The sequence below is a fragment of the Octopus bimaculoides genome, chromosome 4, assembly GCF_046866305.1.
Source record: "Octopus bimaculoides isolate indiv1 chromosome 4, ASM4686630v1, whole genome shotgun sequence".
In the NCBI taxonomy this organism is placed as follows: Eukaryota; Metazoa; Mollusca; class Cephalopoda; order Octopoda; family Octopodidae; genus Octopus; species Octopus bimaculoides.
Window position 1 is genome coordinate 120,386,413 of NC_142931.1, and position 16,859 is coordinate 120,403,271.

Below are 16,859 nucleotides of genomic sequence, written 5' to 3' on the forward strand. Positions count from 1 at the left end.
AATCACTAATAGGGGAGGGAATAATGGGAAACAGGAGATATACACATTACCAAGTGCCTTAAAGAAATGCACAAATACAATATTCTGAACAGTAGTGTTGACCTGTCTTTGTGGAAGTTATTTTGGTTCCATTGTAAGATTGGATTAATATGAGGGGAAACTGAGGAGCACTGACTTATAAATGTTTGAGACTAGAAGTGAGTGTAATTATGCTATAGTTCTGGGATCAGTGAAAATTACCTGTCTTTAAAAGTAGAATAACTGAAACTGTGAATGAAGGGCAGATTGCATGAAGTATGATATCATCAAGTGATGTGTGCAGGGGTAAGCCATGGGTGCTGAACATAGAGGATACACAAATGTTGAAATGACATAAGGCAAGCATATCTCATAAGATATGTAATATCAGCATGCATGAATGTAGTTGCATACAAATATCAAGTGCATACGATGGAAGTAATTTGTTTGAGGATTGGAAAACTTTGTTTGCAAGACAAAATGTAAGAGTATTCACTGATAAGTAAAAACATGTGTAAGTGTGCATGTTTACATGAAGCCTAACAAATGTGTGTGTGTGTAGAATTAATGATGATAGATATGAAAATAGTTAAAAGAAATACAAACCATTACTGGAGATCCGTTTAACATAATACCATTGTAAAACCTTCTTTACCAGCCATATTGTAAAACCTTCTTTACCAGACATGCTATATATATATATATATATATATATATATATATATATATATATATATATATATATATATATATATACACACACAATGGGCTTCTACACAGTTTTTATCAACAAAATTCATTCACAACATATTAACTGGCCCAGGGCTAAAGTATGTTCCGAACAGTGGGGTTTAACCCCAAACTATATAGTTGCAACAAAACCAACTTCATAGTCACATACCCAGTCCACACACACACACACACACACACACACACAATATGGCTCTCAAATCATAAATAATTTCTTTATATAAATTGAAGCATTATAAAGAGTTTTACTTTCTTACCTCCAGCTCCATTAATTAAATGTACTGGTGCCTTTGGATTATGGTAATTCCAGCTACTAACCACATTGTTTGCAACAGGATAACTTCTTTCATAATGGTGTACATGACCACTCACATAAACATCAACATTTTTTTGTACTAGAAGATTTTCCAATGCAGCTCTGAGCTTTGTAGAGAGAGATTTGCAACTTATATTTGCATTGTGCGAGCTACAATACAAAGGCCGATGTGCAAGGGCAATAACCCAGGGTACTTTGTCTCTGTTTAAATTAGCTTTGTTCAGATCATTTTCAAGCCACTGATATTGTATTGAACTTTGGTTTACGTCATGCTCAGTGGAAAACATACTGAAGTGAACACCCATATAATCGAAAGAATACCAGAATGGAGAGTCAGAGTCACTTTCCAAGTAGGGCATCCGAAACCAGTTTAGATAAGCACCAAAGTTAAACTGAACTTCATGATTTCCTGGTAAAACCATATATGGAATTCTACTCGTTATTCTTTTTATTTTATTCATATATTCTGTCCATATATACGAATTGTTTCCTTCTCGTTTGCTGAAATTGTCTGCATAGCTGATGTCGCCAATATGTATAAGAATCTTCATTTCTAAAGAACGAGTAAAATTCCAAATTGATTCAATTGTTTCATCGCTATTTGTGACACCAAGGTCACCAACAATTCCAATCAAATTACGCTTCTCTGATTTGCTATTTACACTGCTAATGTATGAATTTTCTGACTTTGAGATTGTGCAACTATTTACTTCTTTTGGAGTTAGCATATTTGGTTTTTGTAAACTAAAACTTTGGATTGTGCTCCAGCCGTAAGCAGGATCACCACAGACGTAGTAAACAATATCGTATATGTTTTCAAATTTCTCTAATTTTAACACAGCTCTATTTAATGTTAACTGAAACATTCCAGCTGTATATGTGTATGATTTTCCTTGTACTTTACTGGGCGTTTCAGAATGAATATTGCCATAGAGACATGCTGGAGAAAATGAATTATTTATAAAAGGAACAGGAGTCAGCCATATTGCAAGTATTTCGTTGTGCCCTTTTAGTGCTAAGTGCAATCCTTGAACTGGTTCTGAACTTAAAATAATTGGTTCCTTCAAAGGATTAACAACTTTAGGTGACATGTCTGCAAATATTCTGTTTAGTTCCTCGTTATCAGAAACAAACGTAGTATAACACACAGACCAAAATAAGCTTACAATGCCAAGTGATAATAACATTTTTCTATAACTGACTTCCAATCTTGAAAATAAAGGAAAAACATAGAATTAGACATCTATATATAATGGGCAATACAAAAATATTTATTCATTTCTAATCCATAACAAATATTTAAATTTTAGTAGTAATAATATGCGCTGAAAAATTATTCTTTCAATTGTTACAATTATATGTGAAATAAATTCAATATTTTTATTTCAAGATTATATATATGTTGCAATTAAATTTCTGATGTGTCAAATAGGTGTACACATGCGATTTATAAAGAAATATGAGTCTCAAAATAAGCAAATGTTCAAAAGCTACAGCCAACTTTGGAGCCTGTATATGGTTATTTATACCTGTTATATTTCTCTTTACATTAAATACAGCATGGAATCTAAAAATCAAAAATACGAAAGCTTATACAAATGTTTAAGAACATATGTTGGGATTTTGAAAATACCTCAAGGAGTGACAACCATATCTAGTATAGTTACAGGTTGCCCTTTGGCAAGGCATAGCACATATTCAGCCACCCAGCCAGGGATACAGCAAAGTCATGGAACTGCAGCATGGTAGATAATGAATAGGTAGTGGAAGAGCTCAACTGAGCCAATGGTGATTCTTACATTGATACTGAGGAGAAGAATCCTAGAAGATCAAGTCAGGAATGCCAAGCTCTCTATCAAGAGAGTAACTGCCATGCATTGATAAGAGTGGCATCCATGATTGTGCAATCAGCTAATGAAAGATTCACTATAACTCAAGCTCCCAATTCAATTTCATAATAATGGAATTGGATGGTAACAGAGAGTCATGGGAATCCACAAAAGCAGCATAACTGAAGACAGAAAGAACATATGCAGTCTTGCTGATTTTGGATATAGTTCTCAGCAAATATTAAAGGATGTCAAGATACAACATACACAATTCTTATATCACTTACCAGTTTCCATATTACTCCTCCATTTTGCTGAGAAAACAATAGCTTATATGAGTGGGGTGCTGAAAAGTTCCTAGTTTTGAGTAAAAGAAAATACAGAAGGGTCAGTTAATTATGATTTTATTCAACATATTCCCCTCTCAGATTCACATGTTTATTGCTGTGGTCCTTCAGTTTTTCTAAGCCCTATAAAAGAACTCCAAAGGTTGGGCCTCCAACCAGGCCTTTTGCAGTACCCTTAAAGTCAGGAATTTTTCAGCATCCCCTTGTAGTTATGTAAAAACTGTTAAAAGCTTGACAACCATTTAAAAGTTTTTTTAATGCTGCTCATTGGTTTATGTTAAGCTCTGCTGCTCTGTCATTCCACAGTAATACTGCATATGTTTTGAACATAGACTTTGGTACTAAATATTTAGTTTCGATCTGGTCAAAGAAAATCTACTACAATAAATTCCATCTGAACCATGCAAACATGGAAAAGTGGATGATAAATGATGATGACAACAACAACAAATTGCCAACAATAGTCAAAATATCTTCTGTATGTGAGCCTGTGAGGAAGTTTTTAACTGGTTGTTCAATCTGCAAGAAATAGCAGCCAAATATCTCTCAAATACCACTATACCATCTTTAGAAATGAAGCAGACATTAGATAATGCTATCTTAGATACTCTGTTCACTACATCTGATATTAATGATGGAGTGGTTTCAGTTGAAATGCCTTTGATGATAAGTCTATCCAATTATCATATAATGTTGGATAAGAAATGGTCTGTTTGATATATCTTACACGTTCTAAGCCATTATTCTATCAGCATAATGGAGATTGATAAGAGATAAGAATCTCAAAACTAATTTTTATTACCTCATGCCATGTTACTAAGAACATGATTCCATTCTACAGTAAGACTTTATAAAATACACTTCAGTGTACTGAAATGTTAAGTGTGTGTGTGTGTGTGGGTGTGTGGGTGTGTGTGTGTGTGTGTGTGTGTGTGTGTGTGTGTGTGTGTGTGTGTGTGTGTGTGTGTTGGGGGGGAGGTGCCAAAAACAAAGAAGCATGAAGCAAAAGAACAACAAACAGGGTGTATTAGGTTTGCTATCAGGAAAATTGGAAGAAGTCATTGACATTTCAAGCCTACGCTCTTCTACGGAATGGATAGATGAGGAGAGAAAAAATCAAACATATCTGAACTAAATAGTTAGGGCATTTCAATGATTTTTGTCTCAAACAAGGCTTGAGGCCTCTGTAGAGTAAAGAACTACAAATAAGGCAAAGAAGGGGACCAATAAATTCAAAAGATGTCAACTAACAGAAAGCTTAAAAGAGTGAATATCATAGACCAGAGGAAAACAAGACAATGTTAATGAGCTCCAGAGAGCAGTAGTTTGAAGAAAAAAGATATTAGAATAAAAGAGTCTATAACTAAACAGGAAACTCAAAAGAGAAATGATGCACATTTAAAGGTCTTGGCAGAGGGTACAAAACCAGAGAGTTCATCAGAGCAATGACCATGGATATACTTAGAGAAAAGACACCACAGAGATATATTTTAACAATGAGCCAAAGACTCCAACTTAATAGAATATTATTTTGATTCTCAAAATTCAGAATATTCACTTAAAACATTATCAACTTTTCTGAACAGATGATATGCATCATTTTTATTCCAAAATGAAAGGGAGATTTTCAAATGCAAAAATTTCAACCATTCAAATACAATGAGGATAAACGTGTGAGTTGATTTAAAACTGAAAATTTCAAAAAAGCACATGAAACTAAACTACTTTAATGCAAAAATACGGTTTTTGTGTCTTGTTTGCAAGATTCTTGATGTGAAATCATGTGTTGAAAAAGATTTTGTATCTTAAGAAGGTTATTTTGTCTGTAATAAACAATGGTCCTGTTTCACTTACTTTATCATTATTAATCAACAAGTTAACCATTAAACCAATTAACTAATTAATTGTTTGATTAATTGTTCAGTCAATTAATCAATCAGCTAAGTTCATCAGAGTCCTTTTGTCGCTGTTAGCAACTTTATCAATGATATACTCTGAGCGGGCTTGAAGTAGTGGAGCATATCATCGATGAGGTCACAAATGTATGACAAAAGAACTCTCAGGAACCTCACTGATTGAGTGAGTGACCAAATAATCAATAAAATAATCTGTTAGGTGATTGGTTAACTGGTTGACTGATTGAATGTTAATCCTTTCTGTTATAGGATGGAGCTAGTCAATTATTTTGACCCCAGTGAGAGATGGGGTTAGTCAATTACTTTGACCCCAGTGCTCCCCAGCAGAAAGGTGACTGTGTAAATTTTATCAATTATACAAAGACACAGTCACTGCTCATATCAAGGAAACAGTTTTATGAATATCTTACTCTCTGTGGTTATCAACAAAGCACATTTAAAACCCTCAAATTAGTTACAAATGCCTGATAATCTCTCATGGTGTACCTACATCTACAGTATTGCTTGAACTGCATTTAAAAAATTAGCCTTCTGTTTCAGTGCCATAAAATGCTTTAGCTCTGGTTAGTTCTGAGCTTCTGCAAAGCTTAAGAAAGACTCAAATAGAGAACTATTTTTATATTTAGGATGGTCCTATTATACATTTCAAATAGCCTGGAACACATCCAAAAGTAAGCTGTCTAACTGATTGGCAAAGACTCAATAACATAATACAACTTCTGATTTACTGTCATTCCTGGGTTTACTCTTACCCTGAGTAGTAGCACCTGTCAAGGTCCCAGCTATGAATTAATTAGCATATTAGGGCTTGCCAGCCTATGCATATGAAAACTGGATCCAATACATTCTACAGAAAGGTCTTACTAAGGTGTTACACAGTGGAATTGAACCTGAAACCATGTGACTGTAAGTTAACTTCTCAACCACACAGCCAGACCCATGTATATCTTTTCCATAAAATTTAATCATGTTGTTGCGTAAGCAAAAATATTTGAAAATGTTTTATTCAGCAATTCAAATCTTCTGCCACTGCTGTTGTTATTTTTTATTTGACAGTCAAGCCAGCACTTATGACCTGTGGGTTGATATTATATTTAAAACATAACTCACACATACACACAGGCAAAATTTCCCATTCCGTAACATTCTCCACACTTTAAAGATCCTTAACTGAAAGAGGATGCACAACATGTCCTCCATTAAATCTAACAATTGCTTAATGTGGTTGGCATCCGTTAACAGATCACTTTCAAAAAAGAATCTGTTCCCTGATGAAAACACTTCCACCAGGGATCATGCAACCAAGTTTTGCTTCTCCATATATTGTGAGTCTTGTGAAAAGAAAGACTCTTCCATGTAGTGTGCTGTTAATTGATGTTGATAAAAGTGTTCTCACTAAGTGTACGGCTCCCAGAAGAATTACCTTCCACTTGCAGTTGGCTGGAAAGTCTTTCAGTTTCAGGTCTTTTATTTTTTTATATTGCTGTAACTTCACTTTCACACACAGGATAGTGCCGTTTGCTGGCAATGTAGAAACCAAACAGATTTACTGCTCTGATAATGCTACAGCTTCTTGTTTAACCCTTTTGTTACTGGATTTATTTTGAGATGCTCTGTGTTTCTTTCAATTATTTTAAATATAACAAAGAATTTAGCAAAATAACTTAGTTATCATTAAGCTAGTGTTAGGAGTATAAATTGTGACTAAGGTTTGGTGGAAGATTTTAATTCAAAACTTATGGAAATAAGACATTTGTACTACAGAGCCAGAGCCGGTTTCAGCCAGGTTGGTAACGAATGGGTTAATACTGCTTGTTTTAAAGAATGCTTTCCATTCCTGAATATTAGTAATAACTAGTGATAGTTGTAATGGCAGCAATAGCAGTTGTAAAAGTTTAATAAAAGCCATGTCTCGTGGATCCATCAAAAAATCAAATAAACTAATGTAAATAAATTGTGTAAAGCAAGAAATATTTCCAAAAGTTTTGAACAATGATTCTGCCATCAATCCAATTGTAATTTTTCTTTATTTGACTGGGCTTATGTAAATATGTAACATGGCTGTTATATTTAAAATGTCACACACATATACACAAAACAACTTTCACATTTCACAACACATTTATTTCTTCTATTTTTACTGTCATAACCTTACTTAGAGCTGTTCCTTCTAAAATTGATCTGATGACCTTGACACCGGCAAGCACATGATGAAGTTTGACACCAGCCAGAGGAATTCAGCTATCCTACTCACCACAAGTATTGTCTTACATGGTGTAAAATAATACATCGTAAGGACTTGATTTATACAGCATTGTGGCCCATCCGGTTTGAGAGCAAAGGAAAACAAAATGTTCTCTAATTTGTAAATTTTGTTACTCTCATTTAACACTATCCTGCACCACAAAATTCCAATGTCTACATCAGAAGTGAAAACAAGCAAGAACAACTAAAGTATCTTGAGGCAAAAATTTATAGGAGAAATGGGGTAGGAAATAGGTAATATTCCTCAGAAGCATTAGTAATATAAATGAAATGGTTTCAGCTGCTAATAGTAATTGTATTATATACTTGATTCACAAAGAACTTACCACCGTGCCCATTACATTATTGAATATATTTATCTTTTATCCTTTATATGTGCAACGAAAAGAATGAAGGTTCGAATCATGTCAGGGTCATCAAATATAACAAAAGGAATGAATGTTATCAAATGTAGGGTTTTAGTCAAACGAGTCAACTCTAATCCTTGTTTTCTAAATTCTGTTACTTATCCTATTGGTCTCTTTTGCCAAATTGCAAAGTTAAAACTAGTTGAATAAAAAATATTATCTCTAACAGATGAATTTTTAATATTTCTTTTAGACTTCCCATTCAGCATCTGTACAAGCTGAAACAAAGTTAAAAACAAAAGAAAGAAAAAAAAAGCAAGAAAATCATATCGCTTTTGATTATACTAAAAATTCTATCATTGGAAGCTATATTTTTAAACTGTAAAAACAGTGAAGATTTAATATACTTTTAAATCTAATTTTTATATTTTATCCTTTGCGTAAATTTGTTATTTGACTGCACCCATGCTGGGGCACAACCTTACAAGGTTTAATCAAACAAATTGATTCCAGTACTTATTTTTTTTTAAAGAATCGTACTTATTCCAAAGACTTCTTTTGCCAAACCATTAAGTTACAGGGATGTAATCAAACCAACAGCAGTTGTCAAGTGGAGCAAGGTGGACAGACAAATAGATACATAAAGACATACATACATACATATATATATATGACAGGCTTCATCAAATCAACTCACAAGGATTTGGTCAGCTTGCTGTTATAGTGGAAGACATTTTCCCATGATGCAGTACAATAGAACTGAACCCAAGACCACATGGTTGGGAAGTAAGCTTCTCAACCACACTGCCATACCTCCACCAATCCATTTTGAATGATACTTGAGTGTTTTATTTGCAAATAGCAAGTAATAAAAATAATGTCTTTAAAAACTTATTTTAGGTTAATTAAAAGTTATTTAAAAAAATATCTTTATATAAAAAGGCGCCTCAGCTTTCCAGAAATAACTCTTTCTCATTTTGGTACAAAGCCAGAAATTTTCTGAGGAGGTGGGGCAAGTTGATTACATTGACCCCAGTACTTGACTGATACTCTATTTTAGCAACCTCAAATGATAAAATGCAAAGTTGACTGCATTGGGATTTAAACACAGAAGGTAAAGTCAGAGTAAATACTGCTAAACATTTTGTCTGACACGTTAATGGTTTTGCCAGCTTGACACCTTCAGCTTTCGACAAACAATGATAATCAACTTGGACATTCTTGTATTTGCATAAAAAAACACACTCACTCATTTCATTCATGTAAAACCAGAAATTCAAGTCTCATTTAGAATGGTTTGTTATGATAAGTCAAACCAATTTTATTGACAACAAACCCAGTCTTCAAGTATTTAGGAAACAATTTTCACAAGAAATACAAATAATGTTTTTTTTCCTATTCAGAAACTTATGAATATGTACAAATATTTTCTGAGCAATTTCAAAAGCCAGCATTGCATAATATTTATGCTATCATTGAGATTTTTAATCTTTGCTTTCTTTTGTTCCTTTCTTTTCTTGTCCAGTTTTTCTTTTTTTTAGTTATGCTAATTATGGTATGTTAAGTGCAAGCATGGCTCTGTGTAAGATGTTTACTTCCCAACCACATGGTCAACTATGTGACACATTGGGCAATGTCTTCTACTATAACCCTGGGCCAACCAAAGGCTTGTGAGTGACTTTTTGATAGACAGATGCTGAAAGAAACCTCTGTGTGTGGGTATGTGTATGTGTGAGTGTGTGAGTGGTAGTGTGTGCATATGTGAATGTGTGTGAGAGAGAGAGAGAGCATGTGTGTGAGTCTGTTTTTGTTTGATGTGTATATAGCTGTAAATGAGTGTCACTGTCATGCAAGTGGTGTTCTTTGTTTCCAATTTTCTATGAAAACCTGTTTGATTATGGGGAAATTACACCTTGGAAATAGATGAGAGTTGGTAACAGGAAGGGCATCCGACTATAGAAAATCTACCTTGATGATAGTCATCAATATAATAATGATGACGACTTTGAATTCCAAACATCTTCCACCTGACTACAGAAATAAAGTATGATCACCATATCACATGGCAGTACAGTTTATTATTCACATGCCTAAAATCAACCAGTGTGGTACATTTAAACGTTTAGCATTTAGACTAGCAGTATCATCTCATCCCTTCTTCTTCACCCACTTATTCCTGAGAGGTTCTTGGGGACAGAGTCCTCAAACACATCTTCCATCAGGTCTTGTCAGAAGCAACTATCTTCAATTGATCTGGTTGTATCTAACGATCTTGTTCATAGTGTACCCCTGAGTCTCCTACTGGTTAGTTTTTGCCCATAAAATCTGTCCAGCAATTCTTTCCTGGGGCTTTCTTACCACATGTCCATAGTATCGGAGTTGTGATCTCTCACTTCAGAGCAGTCACAGCTCTACCTGGAGCAATTCACTGATCTCCAGGCTATGCTCTTTATCAAGTACCATTACTCCAAAGACCTTTTGGAAGAACTCCATTTTGGCCACTTGTATTCATAATCATATTCTTTTGGTTATAGGTAAGGGTAGGCATGAACACTGAATTGTAGATAGCAAGTTTGACTTTTACGCCTACCTCCATTTCTCTAGTGACTGAATGCCATTTCCTGCCCAAATACCAAACTATTTTAGCATCGTTTATGTTTAAACCCAACAGTTCCGGAGTCTAACCATCCTACAATGTCATTCTAAAAACAAATAATCACATCAAAATCTCAAAACTATGAAATAATGTATGATTAATTAAAACAATGTGAATAGATAAACATTACATTTGACAGAATAATCTGAAGACTAGATAGTTAAATTGTATTCAACATATCGAAGTCACCTTCTGCATTTACAGCCCTTCCAACAAAATTTGCTTTAGAATTCTTCTAGAAACAGCCAATTCTAGATAAGTATATATTTCTTCAAGACATCTATCAAAAAACATTGTTATTTTTTTTACATTCCTATTGTTTTGGTAAGTGTGAAATCTGTTCTGTGACCATTGATTGCCCTAATTAACTAATATTGACTTTCTGTCATCTAGATTCTTACAAGCATACTTATCATTGATTTTGTTTTAAACAAGTGACTCATTTAGTTTTTTTATTAATACTGTTGCTGTTGTTGTTGTTGTTGTTAAGGTGGCGAGTTGGCAGAATTGTTAGCATGCCAGGCGAAATGCCTAGCAATCTTTCATTTGTCTTCACATTCTGAGTTCAAATTCTGCTGAGGTTGACTATACCCTTCATCCTTTTGGGGTTGAGGAATTAAGCACCAGTTGAGAACTGTGATTGATGTAATCGACTATCCCCCTCCCCCAAATTTCAGGCCTTGTGCCTATAGTAGAAAAGATCATTGGTTATCATTATTATTATTATTAAAGTGATTAACTGACGGAACCATTAGCATGCTGGATAAAATGCTTTGCAGCACTTCTCTCAGTTCAAATACCACTGAGGTCGGCTTTGCTTCCATCCTTTTGGGGGTCGATAAAATAAGTACCATTTGAGCAGTGGGATCAATGTAATTGACTTAACCCCTCTCCTTGAGCCAAAATTTGAAACCAGTATTGATGTTGTTGTTATTGTTGTTATTATCATTATTGTTAAGGCGGTGAGATGGCAGAATTGGTAGCATGTTGGACGAAATCCTAAGCAGTATTTTGTCCGTCTTCACATTCTGAGTTCAAATTCCACTGAGGCTGACTTTCCCTTTCATCCTTTCAGGATAGATGAAAAAAGTACCAGTTGAGTACTGGGGTCAATGTAATTGACTAGTCCCCTCTCCCAAAATTTCAGGCCTTGTACCTATAGTGGAAAGGATTATTATTATTATTATTATTATTATTATTATTATTATTATTATTATTATTATTATCGCCACCGCCGCCACCACCGTCGTTGTTAAGGCAACAAACTGGTAGAATCATTAACATGCTGGATAAAATATTTGGTGACATTTCTTTCAGCTTTACATTCTAAGTTCAATAGCCACCAAGGTTTACTTTGCCTTCAATCTTTTTGGGGGTCAATAAAATAGTACCAGTTGAGCACTGGGGGTCGATGTAATCAACTAAATTCCCAACCCCAAAATTTCAGGGCTTGTGCCTACAGTAGAAAGACTACTACTACTTTGCTTTCCCCAAATCTGTGACCTTGTGCCTTTTTTAGACACCATTATTATTGGTGTTGTTGTTGTATTTCTAGTATTTTCATAAGAGTTGTAGTAGTGAAACTAGGGGCAGGGAAATAGGCAAGGGGCACAGTCCAGCCCAGTTGAAGGTTTTACAGTGACAGCACTTTTTGGGCCTGCTGTTTAAGCTTAGACAGACTTAGGGGACCACAGTCACAGATGGAAAAGCTACACCACAGTTCTACTGTACTGCTAAGTACATTTCCATTTCCCTGAGTTGTGTGCAGCATTGATTTTTAGAAATATGGAATACATTTAATTCTCTGAGTGAATTGTGTTACTTTATTGTACAGAAAGTGTATTGTGTGAGTTTGTTTGTTTTTAAGTCTGCTTTTCCATGCTAGCATGGGTTAGAAGGAAATTTGTTAAGGCAGATTTTCTACTGCTGGATGCTCTTACTTGTTGCCAACTCTCACCTGCTGAAGTGAAAGTTTCTTACATAAGTGGCTATGAGCAGTAGAGCTGTTTTCAAAACTCTATGTAATGCGGATGCTGCAGTTGTTTAGCTCCCAGGTCGACATTAATCAAGTAGACCTATAATCCTTTCTACCAGAAACACAAGGCCTGAAATTTTGTGGGAGGGGGCCAGTCAACAACATCAACCCCAGCACGTGTCTGGTATATATTTTATTGATTCCAAAAGGATGAAAGACAAAGTTGACCTAGGCAGAATTTAAACTCAGAACATAAAGACAGCTGCTAAGCATTCTGCTTGGCATGCTAACAATTCTGCCAGCTCGCCACCTTAACCCTTTTGTTACCATATTTCTGTTGAGATGCTCTGTGTTTCTTTCAACTAATTTTAAAGATAATAAAGAATTTAGTAAAATAACTTAGTTATCATCAAGCTAGTGGTAGGAACATAAGTTGTGACTGAGGTTTGGTGGAATATTTTAATTCAAAACTTATGAAAACAAGGCATTTGTACTACAGAGCCAGAGGTGGTTTCAGCTGGGTTGGTATCAAAAGGGTTAAGTGGACTTAATTAAGAGCATTCCAGCTGTGGTTATCTCATGTTTTAGGGATTTTTATTCTTTTATTCTTTTACTTGTTTCAGTCATTTGACTGCGGCCATGTTGGAGCACCGCCTTTAATCAAGCAAGTCGATCCCAGGACTTATTCTTTGTAAGCCTAGTACTTAATATATCAGTCTCTTTTGCTGAACCACTAAGTTATGGGGACATGAATGCACTAGCATCGGTTGTCAAGCGATGTTGGTGGGGACAGACACAGACACACAAACATATACACACATACATACATACATATATATCATCATCATCATCATCATCATCGTTTAACGTCCACCTTCCATGCTAGCATGGGTTGGATGATTTGACTGAGGACTGGTGAAACCGGATGGCAACACCAAGGCTCCAATCTAATTTGGCAGAGTTTCTACAGCTGGATGCCCTTCCTAACGCCAACCACTCAGAGAGTGTAGTGGGTGCTTTTACGTGTCACCCGCACGAAAACGGCCACGCTCGAAATGGTGTCTTTTATGTGCCACCCGCAATAAATATATATATATATATAAATATATATATATATATATAAATTAATATATATATATATATATATATATATATATATATATAAATAAATATATATATATATATATATATATATATATATATATATATATATATATATATATATATATATAAATAAATATATACTTATATATATATATAAATAAATATATACTTATATATATATATAAATAAATAAATTTATATATATATATATATATATATATATATATACAACGGGCTTCTTTCAGTTTCCATCTACCAAATCCACTCATAAGGCTTTGGTCAGCCTGAGGTATGTATAGGTCTGTATTATTTAATGAGTCCTTTCTTTATTAAAAACAGTAAGATGTGATCTGAGGGAGATTTGACTGCTATTTGTTGCAGATTGAGCAACATCTTAAATGTTCTTTGGTTGATTCCAATGTAAATTTATAAACCTTGGAGTGAGTATTTTTCATTCATTTATGTTTTTACTTTATCATATTCAGTGAACCAATTACTGTAGGCACTATTTCTGCACTAATACTTCCAAGGTTCTTGTACTTCAATAGCTTTTATTGACTTCATTAGCATATATAGATTTTCATTCTTGTCTTTTATAATGATATCAGACGTTTTTTTTTGTTTTGCTTCATTTTTTTTTTCTCCTTGTCCATCTGAACAGGCAAAATCGCAGACAATTGTAGGCAGGCCATTGTTACTGGATTTGGTGCATATTTATATCATTTATTGTTAGTGACAATATATTACCCAATAGACAGCTGTCAACCCAGGTTTGTTCAGGGATAAATTTTCTCTTTTCTAGAACTGAGCAGGCAGAAATGATGTAATCAATTGTTTCTTTGTGTTTATTGCACAGCCTGCAGCTGATTGTTTCATTTTTTTGTTTTTTATAGATTTTTTTTTTTTGGTGAATGTATGTGTATGTGAGTATATGCGTGCATGTGAATGTATGTGTCTATGTGTATGTGTGTATACATGTGCATATGTATGCATGCATCAGTGTATATGTCTGTGTATATGGTGTGTGCAGTGCCTAAGAATTGATTATGTGCAGCTAAAATCAGACCTTCCATTTCTGCTTTTAGCCCAGAGTTTTTGAGTCATTATTGGCTTTCATGCTGGCTTGCTTCCTCTTTATTTAGTATTTCCTGAATGTGATCTGTGACTCACTGCAGAATTATAGTGTGACAATCAATACCATTTTGGCATTTGCTTTGTTTTCTTTGACAAGATGGGCAGATAGCGATTTGGTTATGTTGTTTTTTAAAATGTTTTTATGGTATAATTCAAGAGTGTTGTTAGCTTGTCTCTATATTTGCTGTAATTTTTACATGTAGTAACAGAGACTATGTCAGTTGGAGAAGACAACAGTCATAAAATATACTTTTCTTTTGATTAGATGGTCTGTCGGTTTTTGACTGTGTATGAGGTGAATGTGTGTGTGTACAGCTTGTTAGGATGATAAAGAAAATGTTTGGAAAGTGTAGTCATTTTTGGAGATTTGCAATAGAAAAATTTATGGCATATGTATTCTTAGTATATTATTGTTGCAGTGTTGCACTCATTATCGTAAGATCATGGTTTCAATTTCTGGTCTGGGTGATGTTTTGTGTTCTTGAGCAAAACACTTCATTTCACAATGCCCTGTGATCATTTGACATCTGATACATGGCATACTGTGCACCTTTACAAGTAATGTCAATTTGGAGTGAAAGAGTGAGCTAATGTACTGCAAAAATATTTGAACATCATCATCGTTTAACATCCAAACAAATCATCTGTGCAAGTTGTTTAGCAAGAGGTTGCAGAATCTTCACCTCTCGTTTATGACAGAATAACTCACTGTTATTACAGCTTACTTTATTCTGTCTAGTGAAGGCATGTGGCTAAGTGGTAAGGCTCATGATTGTAAGGTCATGAGTTCGATTCCAAGTGGTGCATTGTTTCCTTGAGCAAGACTCTTTATTTTATGTTGCTCTAGTCCACTCAACTGGCAAAAATGAGTAGTACTTGTATTTCAAAGGACCAGCCTTGTCACATTTTGTATCACACTGAATTTCCTGGAGAACAATGTTAAAGGTATGCATTTCTGTGGAGTGCTCAACCACTTGCACATTAATTTCACAAGCAGACTGTTCCATTGATCAGATCAACAGGAATCCCGGTCATCGTAACCAACTGAGTGTCAGTAATATTCTACCTGAATGTTGTGCTCAGGAGATAATTGTAGTTTAATTATAGTTTTGCTTTAATTATTATGTCATCAGTGTATGGGTTGCCTAGAAATTTTGGTCAATAGTATTAAATTTGTAGGTTTTATGAACAGTGATAGTGCAACACAATAGTCTAGAGAATCGTTGGTTGGTAAGATAGCAGTTGGTTTCTTTGATTTATCTGTTCATGCTGCTGTTGGAGTAAGTGGCAGGAATATCACTGACATAGAATGCTATGCATACATTGTAAGAAGATTAAAGACAGGTTGTGCACATATGGGTTGAAGAGGGTAAATAATAATAATGAACCTTGTAGCATACCATTTACAAGGCCATATTCTTGGAAAATTTTGTTTCATTTCATGGTTTTCTGGTAAGTAACAAGACAACCAACATTTGGAGCTGCCAAGAAATTTTGCTTTGTTTTTCTAGTTATTTTTAACAGTATTGTTTTTAATAACTCAATCATTTTACTATGTTGCTGTTAGCCAACACTAAGAATAATGTACAATGGAGGATATTTTTATATTGTTGAAGCCATTTAGATATTTGTTGCGAGAGATTATGAGTAATGTTGATGTTGAGGGTAGAGGTTGGAACACACAATGAGTCACAAAGAGAAAAATGTGATATCACCGATATTTGAGGGTATACACAGACAACTGTTGTGTCTATAAGATGTGGTTATATGAGTATTGTGAAAATTAGTAAAGGAAACATTTATTGAAACTATAGGGTTGAAGTCACTAAATTTCAAAGGAAACATTTCAAGAACTGAATATTAATATAAAGGATGGAAAGCTTTCAACAACTGAACTTTTATATATAGTTTCAAGATAGTTCTTATGCCTTACACAATAGAGCAAAGGCAGGGCATGTGACTGTTTCAGTACTTCCAGCACTTCTGAAATGAGGAGAGGCAGTTGTCCTCCAATCAGGGACCTTGAAACTGAGTCGATATTGCAAACAGAACCCAATAAAAAGATGGTAGTGTCAAACTGGGTGACAGAGTTAGTTTACCACCCGAAAACAGAAACAACCCATCTGATAGGCTTCCACAAAGTTTCCAACAAATAAATTTGACCCATAAAACTTTGGTCAATCCAAGGTTATGGTACACTTG

The 16,859-nt window shown here is 34.5% G+C and overlaps 1 protein-coding gene across 2 annotated transcripts in view; it reads right to left on the bottom strand.

Moving 5' to 3' along the window:
• LOC106874853 (uncharacterized) overlaps nt 1-16,859 on the bottom strand; it is a 39,852-nt gene that overhangs the window by 7,056 nt on the left and 15,937 nt on the right. Inside the window, exons 1-2 of one of the 2 annotated variants that reach the window (XM_089351250.1) lie at nt 3,201-4,632; nt 1,026-2,293 (exon numbers count right to left, since the gene is read on the bottom strand). In XM_089351250.1, coding sequence (XP_089207376.1) covers nt 1,026-2,271 — 1,246 coding nt within the window. In that variant the 5' untranslated portion in view covers nt 2,272-2,293; nt 3,201-4,632. Of the gene's footprint in view, nt 1-1,025; nt 2,294-3,200; nt 4,633-16,859 lie in introns of those variants that run through there. The other variant, XM_089351249.1, reaches the window with a different exon arrangement.